We start from the raw sequence: 18,903 nt of genomic DNA, 5'->3' as shown, positions 1-18,903 counted from the left end.
TGGAAGGGAGTTAGTCTTTTACCTGTTTTCTTTTAGGGTTATCATTTCACAGAATTCCTGCTCTTCAGCTGGAGAATTATTTTGTTTGTTTGTTTATTTCAGTTTTTAACTTTTTTTTTCTATCATTTGTCAAGTATCAGAAGTCAGCTGAAGGTTTTGTTTTGTTTTCTTTTCTTTAAGCATCAAGGGAAAGTGCTGACATTCTCATATTGTAATAGAAAACCAGTAGTAACAGTTACAGCATGATGTCATCTTAAAAAACAAAAACAAACAAACAAAAGAACCTCTCTACCAACACACTTCTAAACAAAGAGATTTCCTTCTATCTTGTGGCAGGCAAATAAATGAAAATAGATTCACAGTCCTTTTGGACAGCTGCATTTTTCACAGCTATGTCATTTACTGAGAGCTTGCGCTAAGGTCTGTTTCTTGAGCTGACCTGCACTCCTGTCTGCTCCTTTTCCTGCCTTTTTTTCACATTCACTCATTTCCCTTTCCACTGGATATTGAGTCTACAGGGGACTTAAAGTACAGGATTAGGAGTTAGGAGACTATTCATATTTCCAGATCTGCTATACATTCACTGTGTCTCAAGGAGAGACTGTGATTTAGATTTTAACCTGGATTCCTTGAGGTAAGTAATAAATCTCTGTTTTTGCATGGAAATACAGGCAACTTTTCTGTAACCAAGCAACTTCCATGGCTGCCTGAATGTGAAGTCACTGAAAGCAACAGGTGGCAAAATAAGCCTCACCTGAAGTCATTTATCTTCAGGCATCTTTGCAAGAGTACTATTCACTTTCCCAATTTCCAAAATAATGACATTACCTCTTTTATTTAATTTAAGGAATGCATTGTGTTTTAATTCATAGACTTAATATGGAGATGCTAGATAAAAGATGTTAAAGAAAGTGAACCAAGTTTTTTTTTGTTTTTGGTTTAATTAACAATTCACCTTTAAGTCTTGTTACCTCCCACTTCAATTGCAATTACTGCAGTGATTAGAAACATGAAATTGAATCTTTCTGAGGAGCTTCTACCTACTCTGTGTGCATGTCTCCGTCGATGATATGCATGCAAAATACCTTGCTATTTTATTTCTTGGAACTATAACTCTTTAGTTACTTAGTATACTCTATATTCCAAACAAGGTAAGATACCTCTTTCCCAGTTCCTTTTCTGCAATATATTATGGAACACTAGTCAAAACTGTACAACATAAACATTTGAAAAAAATAGTCATAAGGTTGACATAATCTCTTTGCATAGACAAAAGCTTCTGATCATTATGGGGCACATTTTCATCACTAACAAAAGTTTATTGGCTATATCTTTAAAACTGACAGTGTCTTTCAGGATCTATCAAATGTATCATAACACAAGCTATCAAACTGAATAAAATATAAAGTGCATACTTCTTAGAGACATCACTTCCAAGCAAGTAAACTTTTATCTTATTTTTGAAAAAAAATGTCAAACCACTTGGAGCAGCACTTTTAAAAATATGATTTATCAAAAAGGCTTATTTTACAGGCTATGAGAACTCCATAAAAGTCCTTGAAAACATCAGGGCTACCACAACATTTAACAGAGAAAGTCATAAAACAGGTGAAGGATGGGAGCAGGTAAGACAGAATCATGGCCCCTGTGCTCAGTCAAATGTGTCTGCAATTGGTAAACAGCTCTGAGAATTACGTATGCTACAGCTGATGAAACACTCTTGCAAGTTCCCAATTCACATTCAACAGATCAGATGTTTGTAGTGTAATAGATTCTGCCACAGTAAGGTGCCAGCAGTGATCCTGGGCACAGAAGAGTGCTCTCAGTGTGCAGACAGGTGAGGACCTCAGGGCTGGAATGAAGAGGCTGATAGGAGAACAGTCTGGCAATGCAAAAACATAGGGAGGGCTCTCTTAAGTAAAGTCTCTTCATTATATAGGAGTCATAGCATATGATATTGCTAATTATTTACATGGCTATCAATATATGACATCGTTCTTACACTATCTCAAACATTAGAGATTCTCAAGTTGATTTCCAATTAAAAGTAGTAGTTGCTACTAAGCCTGACCATCCTTTTGGCTTTATAATATTCAGGTTAACTAATATAAACTATTCTACCCTGGGCGCTGCGCAGGCTCTCCTTAAATTCTTCCCTTACTTTCTGGGCGAAGAGATGGCTGCTAACTGCATTTGACAGTCTGAAATGAAAGACAATCCAGCTCAGTTTCAAAGGTTGTTTTTATGCTCATGCAGCTTCAGCAGCCGGACTGAGGTGAGTAGACTGTGATCATCTAAACTGCTGCTAGACCTCAGAGGAGCAGGGCCACCTGAAGAGTGAGATTTAAAAGACTATTTTATTTTGAGCACATGTAATAGAATAGGACAAAATGTCCACTCCAAGTGCTTTGTTCTTTAGGTTGACTATCAAGGAAACTTAGATTAGATTAGATTAGATTAGATTAGATTAGAAACCTAACTTCTGGAAGAATGTATGTGAGAGCTCCTGGTTACTTTGATATAGAACTGGTTAAGAACAGCTGTGAGAGCAGCCTTCTACAGACAGCATTAAAGACAGTTCTTGCTTCAGGCAATTCACAAATTAAGCTAGACTAAAATCCCATTTCAGCTATAACACTATTTTAAAAGATACTTTTTGGGTTCATATTATACATCTTAATGGGAGAAGGGTGCCATATGGAGGGATTTCATTTTGTTAAGAGATATTCAGTGCTCTTATTTTCCCTATAAACCATGTACAACAATTGAAAGCAAACATAAAGATTATCATATATTTTTGCAAGCAATTGCCATTTTAAATACAGAGAACTCTATTAATATAGCAATGGGATATAGGAACATGAAAGTGAGAGATGTCAGAGTAAAGGCTCCTTTATCTCAGCTAATGCCATCTAGCTGTATGCAGTTATCTTGCACTTATTGGTTTGCATATATGGATCATGGCTCTTTAAAATGCCATGTATTATTTTCCAAAGCTCATTTGTAAACAGAAATTGTAATTTACCAAATACCTCTGGCATATAAAATAATAGCTAACACAACCATATGACAAAATTGCTGTCAAGTTGTTTACCAACTGTCCAGCATGATCAAACGTGCTCTTGTGATTATTTTCCCACTTTTTTTGGTGAGGAAAAAAAAAAAAAAAAGAATTCCAGTTTATTGTTCCAATAGTCTTTGAATTCTGGAGTACAGAAATATTTGTAACCTCCTTGGCCAAAGGGTTTCATAGTTTCAAAAGTGAATCTCATCAAACTGTCCAGGGCCAAGTGGTGTTATGATGATGGTGAAATCCTTCAATGAGAATGAGAAGAAGGACCATTCTTTGGAGGATGGCTCCACATTTAGGACAAAGTAGAGCAGAGGCATGCAGCTTTAGCTCACTCCTATCTAGCCAGAATGCTGCTGCTGGGGGAAAAAAAAAAAAAAAGTACTTATTTTTGAAATTTTAGTGATATTGCCACTGTCTGTGTGCCTTCTACTGGTTTCCTGGTTTTGTGCTCTAAAAAATGTGGTGTCTGGCTTTACTTCCAAAGCCCTTCTCCATCAAGCTGCCTCAAACTTAGAAGGAGTTCCCTCTAGTTATTTGCAGAGCTGACTTAATTATCTCTTTCAAATCCCATCTTTGATATGTTGCTTATAGAAAACTCATAGCTGGCCTGCTGCTCTCCTTTGAACACTGACTTTTTGGCTGACCAGTACTGTCACATTGCTTCCTTATGCTCCCCCGTCTGTCTAGCCCCATCTGTTGTCTCTTGTTTCATACTTAAATTATAAGCTCTATGGCAGAGGAAGTGCCTTTCTGTACTGAGTTCATTTAGTGCCTAAAACAGTGCAGGCTTAACCCATCGTTAGGGCTTCTCAGCACTAAAATAATACAAACAAACAAGCCTTCTCCCAAATAACCCAGCTGGAGTGACACTGCCTCACAGACACCACAACATGGAGGAATCAAATTCCACCAAAACTAAATTACACAGCAATACTGGGCCATTTGGTCATCGCTGATAAACGGCCTTCATGTTCCTCTTGCTTCTCCATCTAGCTCACAACTGTAGTTTTTAGCTAAATAGTGTAACCTAAGAGCAAGACTTGTCAAGTTATTGTTTTATGCTTTTTAGGTATTGGGATCAGCTTCCTGTGTTTTGGCTTTTCTGAAGTAAGCAACCTCAGATTCTCCACATTTCTACTTTATCAGAAAAATCAGGAGTTAGAAACCAAATCCTTTGAAGCTAACCTTGATGTAAGGAGATGTTCACTCAGTTTCAGTGACTCAAAACATTGCTGCTTTCTGGTGTGTGTTACCATGCCTTGGGCCATACCTCATCCACAGAAGAGATGGAAGAACAGCAGTGCTCTTCAGCTGCAAAGTGTGGAGCTTTTAACTCAAGCTAACTCCCGTGGCAGTTTTAAACTATACTCTTTTTCCCGTCCTTCTAGGTCTTGGCTGTAATTTTGTCCTCTCAGCTGCTTAACTCACTAGCTCATGCTTTGTTTTCTATCCACTCCTAGCCAGGCTGGACTCCAAGCCTAGCCCCTGAGGTCCTTCTGCCTAGCTCCTCACAACGGTACATGAAATATGCATTGTCATCAACTCAGATCTCTACAGAGCGTGGGGGGAACATTAAGAAGCCACTGTGAGCAGATCTCAGAAGAGCAGAGACACAAAACCCCACATGTGCGTCTCTGGATAATGCAAATGATGATTTCCATAACATCTCCCAAACTCCATGGATGCAGAATCCGGGTCCATTGGGACTTACTGACACGACTGGGGGAGTTCACAACACTTGCAGTTATCCTTACAAGTCGCCTAGAGGTTCTGGCAAGGGATGAGGCATGATTATAAACTTATTCCCATCTTCAAGGCTGCCTGTATACAAATGAGCAGAATTTGGGACAGGATTTCTCTTGTGATTCTTAAAGTGCTGATTAGTTTAATTAACTTTTTCATGAAAGTAAAATAGGGAATAAATTCTAGTTCTATTCCTGTGAGATCCGATTATTAATGGGTCTCACTAACCTAGATTTCTTCAAGCACCTCTGTTTCATATTGTCAGTATTCTGCCAATTTGATTACACAGAATAGGTGGCAGCATGACGACTGCTAATTAGATCTGAACTCTCAACTTATTACCAGTCTACTTTTTTTTTAGGTTTCATATTAGCAGATCAATACAAGTAAACAATGGGTGTACAGCTGGGTTTACCTCTAATATTGAAATCACTCTTGCTTGTACATGACTTCTTTAAAATCTTGTAGTTTGAAGAATTGATATGATAGAAGAGAATATAAGGATACCCAAAAGTTCTGCCCTAAAAGGTGGTTTTACTATGAATAAATTTTATCCCTCCAGTGATCAGAAATATCCTTGAGCTCAGAATATTTGATGATGTCATAACAAGCCATGGCATTACTTGCATGCAGGCATCAAAGCTAAATTATTCTTTAATCCTCAGGGATTTGGGACCTCACACAAGAGGGTCCAGAGATACTCAGCACCAACAGACTGTAATAGGAACTGAGGATGCTCAGGAGCCTGCACTACTTTGACCAAAAAGAAAACCACAACTGTGCAGTGCATGCTGAAATAACCATGGCATAAGTACTTGGGAATTTCTCTTTACTAACCAAAGTGCAGATTACATATTAATTGTATTTAAGCATTCTAAGCACAATTATCACGTAACCCACAGAAGTGTGTAATTTCTATGCAGGTTGTATTTGGCAAGAAAGCTACTATGAATCTACTATGTTATTCTGTGTTGCCACACGTATGTGGGCAATGCAAATCAAGCTACTGACAAAACAAACAAACCTGAAATAAAATTCAATATTTTAAGATTTACTGTTCCCACAGGTTCTCATTCCAAGAACGTCAAAATAGTTTAAAGCATGGGAAAGAGTAGATTATGAAGGTCATACAGGCACATTTTATATATGACATTCAGAACACTTAAGGAAGGTAAATCCGGTACTCTGGCTTCTTATCGGTTGTTTCTGAATCAAAAAAAAAAAAAAAAAAAAAAAGAAAAGAGCTATAATAATATGTCCAGGTGGCAAAAATTCTGTTTTAACAGCTGTAGCTACTGCTCAAAACTCAAAGGCAGCATCTTAACAGATTAACAGTTCTCCATAATACTGTTTTTGTAACATGCAATTTGTTCCCAATGATAATTAAGTATTTAGAGACACACATAATTAGAGAGAAATAACTGAAAGATTTTTCATTTGCTGAGAAATCTACTGTCAGGAAAGGAGATCCACTATGGGAGTAATGGGATTCTGGCACTAGAATTAGTGTCAGAAGGATATGACAAAACATGGTTTAAACAATCTAGATGGTAAAATAACACCATACCAACACAGACCTACACATAGTTCATTTATACATCATATTTTTTCTCCAAATGAAACAATTCTGTTCCTAACATCTATTTCATAAATGTGGATACTGAGAGGAATACACAAAATGTAGTAAAAGATGAACTAGATTTTTTTTTTCTTCTGTGAAATTGATTTTTCTAGTCTAATTGGGGTAATAGATAAAATATTCAAGGGACCATTGGTTCACAAAGACATTTGTTTCTTCTTATTTTCATGTATCTACTGCAGGGCTTTATTTTTGTTTGCCTTTGCTGCTGCATTGCCTGTCACTGAAGTACATCTTTAACTGTATATCATTTTTCCCCCGGATTTTATTTACCATGTCACTCACCAGCTAGCTTCATATAAGTACACCTCAAGCTACTGGAAAAGAGCATTCTCCACATTCACTACTAATATCATTCCATAGATTGAGTGCTTTACGAGAGATGCTGCTATCATCCAAAGACAAATCATCTCTATGACATATTCAGTCTGCTTTTACCCAGGGCTTAAAATCATACATCTACAACACTAAAATGTTTAAGCTGTCTCTACAGTATCCTTCTTCTGAGAAATTGATAGTTCTTTTTGTTCTACAATAAAAATACTCATTTCCTCAATTACAGGTGCATGTGCGCATGTACGCACTCTTCCTACTACCCCCAGTAAGTATGTGTGTGTCCTAGAGCATCCACGCTCACAGGAATACCCTACAACATATGTCAGCGGTATCAAGCACACAAACAGCACACAAACAGCTGTTTGTGCAAACATGATTTTGACCTTTCTTATGTCCACCCTACGCAATGGATGTTGCAGTTGTTCTGCAGAACCGTGGAACAATATTGTGTTATTGAAGGCTGTATCACAGCATACCACCGCAGGAAACAGAATCGTGATTGCACAGCCAAATCTGGGAAACCGTTACTTTCAGGAATTTGGCTTTCCATCCTCAATGATCCCCTTTAAAAAACAACTTTTAAATCATTTTTTTTTCTGGCTTTTGGTGTTTGTTTGTTTTAAAGGAAAAAGTTTAAAAGTTTGCTAGTTTAACTGCAATACTCTCCCCAAAGCTCCAGCACTCACTGCTGGACCTATCACCTGCCCCACACAACTCTTCAGCTTTACGTTCAGGACCAAAGGCATTCCTTGTCAACAGTAACCCCATGGGTGAAAATTATCTTTTCTGTGACCCTCCAGATGGGGCAAAATGACACAGCTCCGTGGCAGGTCTAGAGAGGGGAGAACCTTGACTGTGCCTGCTCCTTCCTCCCCCCTGCTCCAGCAGCTCCAATACTTCACAGCACAGCCTGTGCTGCTACAGCTGCTCTGGCAGCAGTGTGAACCTGAATCTTTAAAATTGTTTGAGTTCAGTTATTATTTCGGCCTGCTGCCAATTTTTCCTGTGAAATGCAGCTAACAGACAGAAAACTGTGGTGTTTTGCAGTTTATGATTCCACTAAACTGGACTGCATTAAGGGAACAAAGAAATGGCACTTTTTTAGTTCAGTTTTTGCTTTGTATTTCTTTTTTTTCGTAACCAAATTTAAAAGTCTGCTGGAAACAACAGAAGTGTTAGAATTGCCTTGAAAGTAATAATATTTTTCTGCAAAAGTCTTACATTCCAATGTGCTGGGAAACTTAGCAGCTAGCCCTAAGTTCCTCTCGATAAATATTTCATATATAACCACACAAGCACTTCGCAAACAAGTTTATAAACATGATAAAACGGGCATCCATGTGAACAACAGTTGCACATAAACGTTAGTTACTTCAAATAACTAGCTGCAGATAAATACAACCTTACGTATAGTTACTAATGCTCTATATTCACTGAAGTCCCTAACAGCATTAGAAAACAAACTCCTGCTTAGGATCTAAGGAATCAGAATTAAATGAATACAGGCATAAATAAATACAAGCAGTCAGTTAAGCCTGTTATTTGCACTATTTGAAGCAATTCAAACAGCTAGTTCAGAGCAGCAAAGTTCAAAGAACTACTGAGGTACCTCTTTCCACTTATTTGGAGTCAATATTTAATGATGCACCACAGTGATACATCATTGAATGACATTAAGGTAGGATTTCTGTGGAGAGATAATATTGACCAATTGATAAAGTCAGAAAACCACCCTGACTTTTTTAAACAAGAACTCTTCTTCAGATTTGAGCCTTCTGAAGAGAGGGTTCTCAAGTGTTATGATTCAGAATAATGAAATTTTATCATATTTTTTAATCTGTGAACATGTACATGCACACACTTAAAAAATACATTAAATCTTTTAAAGTCTCAACATTTCTAACATAGGGCAGGTTATCTGTCATTTTTAGCAAAATGCATAGAAGGAACAGCACTATGCTATGGAAATAATTTCTAAAGCATTTGCTTAACAAGACTTAAAACTTTGTAACTCGTATGTTATTCTTCTCATGTAAAAAGAAAAAAAAAAAAGTCCTTTAACTTACAGAGCCATACTTTCTATCCTCTCGTCCAGAAAATGCATACGCAGGTACATGTACAAGAAAATTGAATATGTGGAAAGAATAGCTAACTTACTAATACCAAATAATATTGTAAGATTCTTCTCTTTTCCATGAAAATGATAAAAATAACCAGTTCAACAAACAAAACCATAGTGAATTAATTTTCCTCTGTGTATGTGGATGCTTACTTGTAGCAACATTTACCTCCTCTGGAAGTAATCATTTTCCTGTCATTTCTGAGAAATATGTCATAACTTACTCAATCACTTGAATGTTACTTTCCATAATCATACCTTGAATTGCCCTAAAAGTCTGGGAGAAGTCAGAATATTTAGTGCTGTGATGTCAACACACCACTCTATATGCAGACAATGAATAATTAAAGTTGCTCATGAAAGAGCAGTATGTATTGTTAAGCTTGACTTCATATCCTATTTCTGCTTCTGGTTTTGTTCATAAGGAGAACACATTATCCTGAAAGATATTTTGTAAGTGCAGGACAGTATCAGAAGTCCCTTCCCAACTACTTTTTTTTTTTTTTCTCCCTCAATAAAATGATCACACTCAATTTGAAAAATAAATGTTACTACTTTTTATCTTATTACTACACCCATGTGCAACATCACAGTTAAAGAAGCCGTCTACTGTAACGAAGTTGAGTCCGCGTTGGCATTTCAGCTTACAAATGGGGTATTTAATTTTACAGCCTTGTCTAACAATGCCATCTCATTTAGTCAGGAAGAGATCCAGGAAATTGAACTGTAGTATATCTGTCTTTGTAGACTCAGTGTATATAAGATTGGATGCTTTTTTTCTTTTCAACTAATAGAAAATAAGATTGGTTTCAACTGTATCTAGAATGAAACCAACTAGAAGTAGACCTGCAACTTCAATCAGGTTCACTTTTTTCCATTTCAACCTTACCAGTCTGGGACAGGCAAAATGGTATTACAGCAACTCAGAGTTTACAAGAAAGACATATAACTATGGAGACAAAATCAGCCAACTCTGTAATTTGTGACTGTTCAGGTCATAAAATGTGCATATTTCATAGCCTTGCATTCAAAACAAAGAATATGTTAGTTTCCAGATGCAATAATGAGTAGTCTGCTGCTATTTCTTTAAACAGAGATCTATTCCTCTACATAATTTGTTTGGCCTGAAACGCTGAAAATGTTTTGAACAAAAAGAACATTTCCTTTTCAAGAACTGACAGAACAGCTTTCCAATTATAGAGTAGTAGATTTGTGGTACAAGTGGCATCCAAAAGCAAAGAAGATCAGAATGCATTTCAAGAAGCATTGCCAATGAGGCACCTTCCCCCACCTTTTTAAGGCTGTTTCACTCTCTAATGTATGATTTCTTGAGAAATCAATATTCCATTCTCTTCTCTTATGCTTTGGAGAATGCTTAGAGCTACTGATTTGAAGGTGGGGCTTTTAAAGAAAGCAGCACAGGTACTGTGCAAAATGGATGCAGATAAAGCATGGAACAAACACTAAGAATAAACATGCCAGTTAATTTGAACATTTACATAAACTGTCCTGTGAAGATCCTTAGGACATTTATTTATTGATCTATATATTTTTAATTCAAAAAGCTAAAAAACTTAATTGTTTCAGTAGAACTGGTATCACTACATACAACTCCTCATACAGAAAAAAGATCTGGAGAAGTATCTATAGATATAAAGGTGGGCAAAGCAGCATACCTTACTACTGAGAAAGATAATTATTTTTCTCATTGTATGACATTTTAGCACATACGTCTGTCCAGACAGGTTTCCCTGTTCAACCAGAAATAAATATTTTTATTAGAATTCATCTTTTAAAACATAAATATTTATTTTATTAACAGTGTGCATGCCAAGCTTTCATTTGTGCTATCTTTGTACTATTGGTGAATGTGCAAATAAATACATTTTTTCTCCAGTGATAATTGTGTTCCTTCCCTGAGTCAATTATAAGAGACATGGTTGAAGGGAGATCAACTTCTACCAGAACACTTGAAATAGGTGAAAAAAATATTAAATTATACCCATAAAACATCTTTAGAAGATAAGCTTAGGAACTAATTTCATAATATTCAGTAATATTCAGGTGGCTAAATGTTTTTCACTCAGTGGAAGCACTGATTTGATGAGAGCGCTTCTTTTTTTCCTTTAGAAAGGCTCACATTAGCATAATTCAGGACTGAAAACTCGAATGTTGTAAAATTGTTGTGTTTTAACCCTGGTATGCTGCACAAAATACATATTTTGTTCTACAAATATATTCTTTTACTTGTAGCTGGGAGTTTCTGTCTTTAACAGATTGCTAGTTCACTCTGTTGCACTGTGGTTCTTCAGTTGCACCTATATATATCTCTAGAAAAAGATGCATTTGGTACATTTGAGGATATAAAAACATAGAATCTGTAGAATACGATGATACAGAATTTTTTGCGTAGCATTTGTTGCCATCACAATATCTGAATCTGTGCAGGGCTTGCTGATTCATGAGAAATTTATTTCTGCTGCTAAGATCAGTAGATATGGGGGAGGCAGAAGTGTTGTTTGAAACCCAAGAAAGGGATTTCTGGGGAAATTGCTTTCAAGGTACAATCTAAAGTTTGTGATTGCATAATACGTTTTCATAATCTTGTAAATTCACAAGTGAGTATTCAAGCAGTTTAGTTTAAAGAGTGTCTCCTTTTACAAGTGCCCTGTTTACATTTTGCAAAGTAGGTGCCATAAGTGTTCTTCCTGGATTAATACAGATATCTGAAGACTGATAGGACAGATTACAACTTTTTAAGTGTTTGCAAGATTTATGGGTGTGAAGAGCTAGACAACTGCTTCCAGGAGTGTTCTGTACATGACAGTTTACGGGCTGAAATAGTTTATGTTGATTGATCCTTCTAGAAATTTGTTGTCTTTGCATAAGTTACCAGTTTGATGGATGAATGGCAGCTATAGGCTTTGCATAGAAATTAGACAGGGACTCCAGATTAAGTTTGTTAGCATTTCCCTGTTTATACATTTTGTAAAGGATCTAATAAGTGATCAGAGAATGGGGAATGGGTGTTCAGCATTCCTTGCATCTGTTGAGTAAGAATTTGACAGTGTAATTGCTCCAATAAGAATAAGGGTGCTGGGTCTTCCTTGAGCTTTGCACAGTATATAAAGTAGGTTTCAAGAGCTGTTGTCTGATGTAAACTTCTCTTTGATAGTTGGGCCATACTGTCCGAGTGGGATAGGTTGTGACTGCAGTCATATTTGTTGATTATTACATAGTTCATATACTGGTTCAGTGCAGGGATTTGTCTGCTTTGGGATATAAAATCCAGTATGCCTTGCATTTTTCACAGGGACAGGAAGAATTTTTCACAGCAGGAAAGAAGTGCAAAGTAGCTTCCCTAAGCATAGAAAAATTATTTGTGCTAAAGTTGGCAAAAACAAATTCTAAATCTAATGCAAAACTGAGTCTTAAATAAGTAAATATTTATACTTGACACGGTTTCTGATTGTTCATTTGACTATCTGGAATATTTCATGCATTTTCCATTGAATAAAAAAAATCAATTATTTTAAGATAAGAAGATGCAGGAGAATGGGGCTTTCTCAAAATCTCTTTTCATGTCAGTACTTTTGATCAATGGCAAAAAATCAGAGAAAGTCTCACTGAAGCATAACATCAGGAAAATATCATTTGAATAGAGCTCTAGTCTACTAATAACTGGTAAAAAACCATTACGGAATTTCTTAGCACTATATTGATGGAATAGATTATCAGATTACACAGCTATATCTAAGTGTTAGGAGACAATATTTGTTCCGCAGTTAAGAATTACCCCAAAAATTTACAAATTCTCTTGTGAATGAATTACACATCCTTGTAAGCAAAATACAGATCATAGATCCTAAATTGCCATGCAATTCTTTTGCTGGGAACTAAGTCATACTTGCTTCCTAAGACAAATTTCTCTCCATTCAATGCAGTTTTCATTGCACCTTGCTACAAAGTGCCATAACCCTGCAGGAATAAATAACTGAACCCTGCTGGCTGACTGCACCAGACATGAATCATTGACTCCACTGTGTATGGAAAGAGATGGGCATGTTTGTGGGTAGAAGGAATTAAAGCTTGGGGCCAAAATCTCTGCAGGAAATCCTAAAAATAGCCAAACCTAGGAAGAAGCGTGGAGTAAGCTTCTCTGTTTTTAACGTCAAGTCACTTAGTAAAATTGAGATTTGGGAAACAGACAATCTCAATCAACCAGAGCTTTAATTTTCCTATTACTCTATAGACCCTGCATATTGCCCAAGTTCAGAATTACAGCACCACACATCACGTACCTCTTTGTTCAGGTACACCTTTCATCAAGTCACTTCAGTTATATCAGCCATAAGTGTAAAGAATATGGATGTTGGGTATGTGAAAAGGGTGCACTGAAGAGGAGGCTGAAAGATAAGCTGCTGTCCTTGCAAAACAGCTATTCAATGCTGAGTATCATTTTATGAAGATTCCCTTTTAAAATACTCTATTCCCCCACCAGTCCTCTGTATTTTACACTCCTGTTTCATCTGTCTTTGCATAGGCACAGTACAGAAGACTAATACAAAGCAATCAGGTCTAGAAAACATGACCTTGACCAGCTTTGAGGAACTAGTATTATTTTGATACAGAGAAAGGTGATTGAGGGGAAACATAAAAATATAAAAGGCTGCAGAGAAGAGGAAGGAAGGAAATAATATTTTCTCCATGCTTATTTTGGGCATGATAAGAAGCAATGGACTTAAACTGTAGCAGAGGAAATTTAGGTTAACTGTTAGGAACAAATTTCTAACAGCACAGCAATGTACATGAAAAAAAATATACAGTCAAGAAGCAGAAATTCCATTTTTGTACGTTTTTATGTACAGGTTAGACAAACATCTGCCAAGAATTGTTTACATGCAGCTGATGCTGCCTTGAAGAGGGGAGATTGGACTAAATGATCTCTAAAAGTCCTTTCCAGCCTTATTTTTTTTATGATTCTGTAATCAACATTGAAAGGAGCTTGGCATCACTCCTACTGAAAATAATGGGAGTTTGCAGAGTGTTCTGTAATGGCATTCCAGATTTCCTCTGGTACAAAGCAAGGTGGAACTGTGTGTGTCTTTGTGGTGGGAAGTGGGACCTCAAGCTCCAGCAGCTGCAAGAAGAAAGGGTGGTCATTTGTAGAAAGCTGCATTTGTCACACTCATCTTGAATTATCTTGCATCATCAAGCTCTTTACAAAAGCAGAAAAAAATTGATGCCATTTTCACACCATTCTTCAGATTCTGCTCTGAATTGAAGTTGATGGGTAGCTGATAATGTTTCTTAGGTGAAAAACTGATTTTAATGTACTGTTTCCACAAAAATTAGAACTTTCTCTGTTCTAAATATTTTTCTGAGAAACTACTAATAAATCATCAGAAAAATGTAATTAAAGGATAAATTTTAATTTCAATCTACAAGAACCCATAGAGCTAAATATAACTCTTTACCTATGCTAGTCTAAAACAAGCTTCTGATGAAGCTCAGGATGTGGCTCACTCTATGCTGCCATCCATGGTTTGCAGTTTTCTAAACAAAAGAAAAAAATATCCTCTCCATATATAAATGCAAATAGAACTTATTCAAAGGATATTTTTTTCAATAGTTGGTATTCAGAATTTAATAATTTCAGTCTCCAGAAATTGTAAATAAAGTTCCATCTGACTTTCCCATTTATACTTGGATCATTTGCACTTTATGGCAGATCTTCCTTTGCTGCTTCCCCAGGAAAAGATGCAGACTCTTCTTGAATGTAATGTGTTATGCTCTAATAGTTTGTAGTGTAACTTTTTATGCTTTTTATGCATTGATACATTTTCAGGTAATCAAAATCTCTCTACAAAAACCTTCTTTGTGTACTCACAGCTGTAATATGCAATCTAAAATTCTTTATCTATTTTCCCTGATGATAACTAATCAGTATTTCTCTATTGTGGACAAAGATTCCTGCATGAGTATATTTGACAAGAGTCATTTATCTACAGGAAGAATAATGGATTCATATGCACTTCCCTGAAGAAAAACAAATAAACATACAAAAAAAACAGTAACAACAAAAAAAGAGTATCTTTTATACTGAGACACTGATCTGAAAATTCATCAAGAAATACTGAAGAAGCATTCTTAATTCCATCATTGACTCAGACTTTCCTGCTTAGGCAATGCAAGAATCTAAAAATTAATGGATGACATTAAGTGCTAAAACATACTATGAATGATTATTTATAAGTTTTTCTATTACACTTACAACAATAAATCTGAGAACTTCTCAGATATTAATTAATTTGCTCCCACCACAACATCTTCACAATTTAGCATTCCCATTTTACAAGCATAGAGAAGCATCATCCACCCACAAACACATAGGTAAACAGTAATACAGCAAGGACTAAAGCCTGCTTTGCATGCAAGCTCCAGTAGATGCAAGTCCCAACAAGTCTTTTCTCCCTTTTTTGAGGTTATTAACTACAATCAGCCATTTAAAACTTCCATGCTTATCTCTAGACAGTAACTGAAGAGCAAATTCTGTTGAACCCACTGTTGTATGAATTTGAACTTGAGCTGTAAGACACAGAGGCAGACAGCTGCAAATACATGGGAAGGGAAAGAAATAAAGGGAAAGACAGCCTGAAGAAGCTATGCATGTGGATAAGTGCACTGAATGATGCTAACAGGGACAAACTTGAAGCCTTGAACTGCAGTAATGGGTATCATGTTGGTATTTCACTCTCAGAGGGCGAGTATAAGGAGGTGACCATTTGATCACCAATTTTTCCAATTCAGAATCAAAGCACACTGCTCTACTGGATTTTCCCTTTATTGAGGTAACAGATATTTTAACTCCCACTTACAGTCAGATGCAAGAGAAGATACTCAAGACCGCGTATCACTGAATCGTAAATTACAATAAATATATGTAAAAATAGCAGAAATTAAGCACAGAATGGGTGAAAAGGGTAGATACATTGTCATCCTAAACTCTCCATAATTGTGTCACGTTGAGTCACTCTCAACCCTAAATATAGTTTGCCATTGTAATTTCCTTTGCAATCTTTCATTTACACCCTAACATGTTTTGAGTGCTTAAGACAACTTTATTGAAATGAAAGACTTAAAGTGACAAGACTGGTCTTTTTCTGCTACTGTTCAGATTCATGCTTCACATTTAGCAATTTGGAAATTTCACTTAATATTAGCATTTTTGAGATCTAAATTTCAGAAAGATTAGGTTTATAAAAAGGGATTCTTTTAAAAGTGGTTCATATACAGGTGCTAGTTGAAAAGTGTCTCCCTTTTGGATAAACTATTTCACCTGTAATTTTTCTACATTAATTATCTTTCAGTCACTTCCTAGATCATCTTCTCCAGTATGAACAATACATGCATTTTGGTGTGTGATTTATGTGTCAAGCACAATAATATTTACATAAACACTAAGTTCATTATTATTTTTCCTTATTTTTATTTTTCACATGTTTAACTGATCCTTGGATTTTTTATTTTTTTTTGGAAAATCAATTTATTAAACATTGTCTTTTTTTTTTTTTCATTGTATGTACCTACTAATTCTGTATTCCTAAACATATCCCTTTTGGTGTTACCAAAGACCTTTGTTTTTGCTCCATTTTGTAAGGAAGATCTGAAAAATCACCATACAACACATTATATATATATATATAAATATATAAATATATATATATATTTTAACCAGGGTAACTGCAGGCAGGAATAGCCCTGATATCAGAGAAGCCCATTTAGTGCAGGAGCTACAGGATACATAGTGGTGCACTCCACAGAAATATTTGAGCAGCTCTGTTGTCAGGTATGGTGCACCAGAATATATGAGTTCTGAGAGCACTGCTAGGCTCAGACTTATTCCAAAATTCAGCATTTTGTGGCGTTTACATTGTTGACATTGCTTCATGTTCTGCAAAGACCTAGCCATTTGAATGCACTGCTTAAATGCCTGTATATCTAGGCGCAGTGCTATACCTAGATAGTAAAAGGATAATGTAGAGAGATGCAGAAGTCAGCTCCAGTCTCGTACAGAAAATACTGGTCTGGATCTACTATGTTCAGCAGGATGTGAGCTGACACACAGACATCTCTGAACTATACCCCCTTTAGCCTTCAGTTCAAGAATTATGAAGCCGAACTATCCAGGGTACACAAATAAGAGAAGTTGAGATGTCACAGTAAGGGAAGATGTCCTAACAGGCAACTTCTCTTCCATAGCTACTGTGAGCTCCTTAACACCAACCTTCAGATCTCTGTGGTGGTTTGAGTTAACATCTTTGCTAGATCCAAACAAGCTCTTTCAGAAGGACATTTCTAGTGATTTCATAGTCAAGGAACTGTTAATTCACAACCAGAAAGGATGCCGTACAAACTCACTCTTAGTACAAGACAGAAAGTATCCTGTTAAGATGTATTTTCTCAAGTTTGCCATTCAATTTTCTTAACAGTAAGTTTTGAGCTTTAAACCCTATGCCTTTTCCTTTGTACTTACAATATAGTAATTGAATATATATAGAGTACAGAGCGTAGTTCTTCTTCCATCCTTCATCTTAAAAGTGTTTTACTTAATGATAGTTATATTAATTTATTTGTGTCCATAGGCTTCAAACCTAGCTTCCTACAATAGTTGCACAATATTGATTGAAGGAATCAAATGATTCTGGAAATTGAGCAGCTCCAAACTTTTAAGAGCTACTTTTAAGCGAGAACTGTCCCTATCATGCTTTTAAACTGCTAACAGCAGAAAGCCCTGACATCCTTCTGTCAACATTTTCCTGAACCACAAATTGCTCATGCATTAGAAATTCACTTGAAATGGCATAAAAAGGCTGTGAAGTAAATGTATTCCTGAAGTCTGGGTCTGCAAGCCAGTGTAATTTCAGAAAACACCATACAGGCTGAAAAGACAGCCGATGCAAGGACTGAATTTAACTATAGATGATAACTCAATTTATTTTCTCTGTAGTCTAGTAACTCAATAAGTCTTTAATGGTTTCATAAATAAACAGATGGATGCCATCAAATGCCACAGAATGATAAATCTGATTGGTCTCTATATAATTTTGGATGGCTTTATACCAGAAATAGACAGTAGAAGCATCTTAGCCTAAGAGAGTGATAAAATAAATGTGGGAAGATAGATTATAAGCAATTGCATTGTCCCAGTGATGAATGAAACTTTCCATGATGGTATGGACTAAGAATCAGGACAGGTCTCAATGTAACTATTTCTAGTGGTGGATTTGAACAGATTTGTCTTCTGTTGATAAAAAGGTGCTTCTTTTCAAGGAATTCAAAGTTAGAGGAAGGAGAAATAGGTGATGGGACCCCTGCTGAAAGATTTAAATCATATATTACTTTAGCCTTGAAAGGTTTATGGTTCTAATTTAACTGTAAGCCATCTGCTTCACCTACTATATGTTGACTGAACATAACATAATATAAAAGTAGGCCACCAATTTCCAGTAAGAAGGACACTTATCATCTAATCTGTCACTTAAACAGGGATTTCTTCACATTACCTAATTTTGCAACTCAACTAGACATCTGTTGGATCCTCAAAGTTTAACACTACAAAATTAAAATAAACTGCTTGTGTTTTTTTGGCAGGACCATGGCCAAATAAGATCCTCGGTTAAGGTGAAGCTGCACATTCATATGTGCTAAATGCAGACAAGACAGGTCCTATTACTGCATATTTCCTATGTCAGAAGCAGTGGGTCTTTATATCAAGAGTGTTCTAACACTAGTGTTAGAAAAAACACTGCTGAATAGCATCATCTGATTACTAAATCACAGAATCATAAACGTTTGTTTGTGTGAAATAAATCATACTAGCTAAAGTTTTGTGTTTGTTTGTTTGTTTTTAGGATTTCTATTAAGAATGACAAATACTATACAACCTACAATCTTTTTCAGCAGTGTAAAGCTTAGTTTTGCAGAGTACCT

General features: G+C 36.1%; 1 protein-coding gene and 1 long non-coding RNA gene across 15 annotated transcripts in view; one reads left to right on the top strand and one right to left on the bottom strand.

Moving 5' to 3' along the window:
* ATRNL1 (attractin like 1) overlaps positions 1-18,903 on the bottom strand; it is a 519,237-nt gene that overhangs the window by 25,816 nt on the left and 474,518 nt on the right. For 12 of the 14 annotated variants that reach the window (XM_080597609.1, XM_080597608.1, XM_080597595.1 and 9 more), the window contains one exon: positions 1,537-1,882. The exons of 1 other annotated variant lie outside the window; for it this stretch is intronic. In XM_080597609.1, the coding sequence (XP_080453735.1) occupies positions 1,701-1,882 (182 nt within the window). In that variant the 3' untranslated portion in view covers positions 1,537-1,700. Of the gene's footprint in view, positions 1-1,536; positions 1,883-2,220; positions 2,331-18,903 lie in introns of those variants that run through there. One more of the 14 variants, XM_080597604.1, reaches the window with a different exon arrangement.
* Positions 1,518-6,060, top strand: LOC308197344. The gene is made up of 3 exons (XR_013952832.1): positions 1,518-1,625; positions 2,138-2,275; positions 4,143-6,060. It is a non-coding gene; the product is annotated as an uncharacterized lncRNA (long non-coding RNA).

Source organism: Anser brachyrhynchus, assembly GCF_964034855.1.
Source record: "Anser brachyrhynchus genome assembly, chromosome: 6".
In the NCBI taxonomy this organism is placed as follows: domain Eukaryota; kingdom Metazoa; phylum Chordata; class Aves; order Anseriformes; family Anatidae; genus Anser; species Anser brachyrhynchus.
The sequence above is the reverse complement of the archived record's forward strand: the minus strand, read 5'-3'. Positions and strand labels throughout refer to the sequence as shown.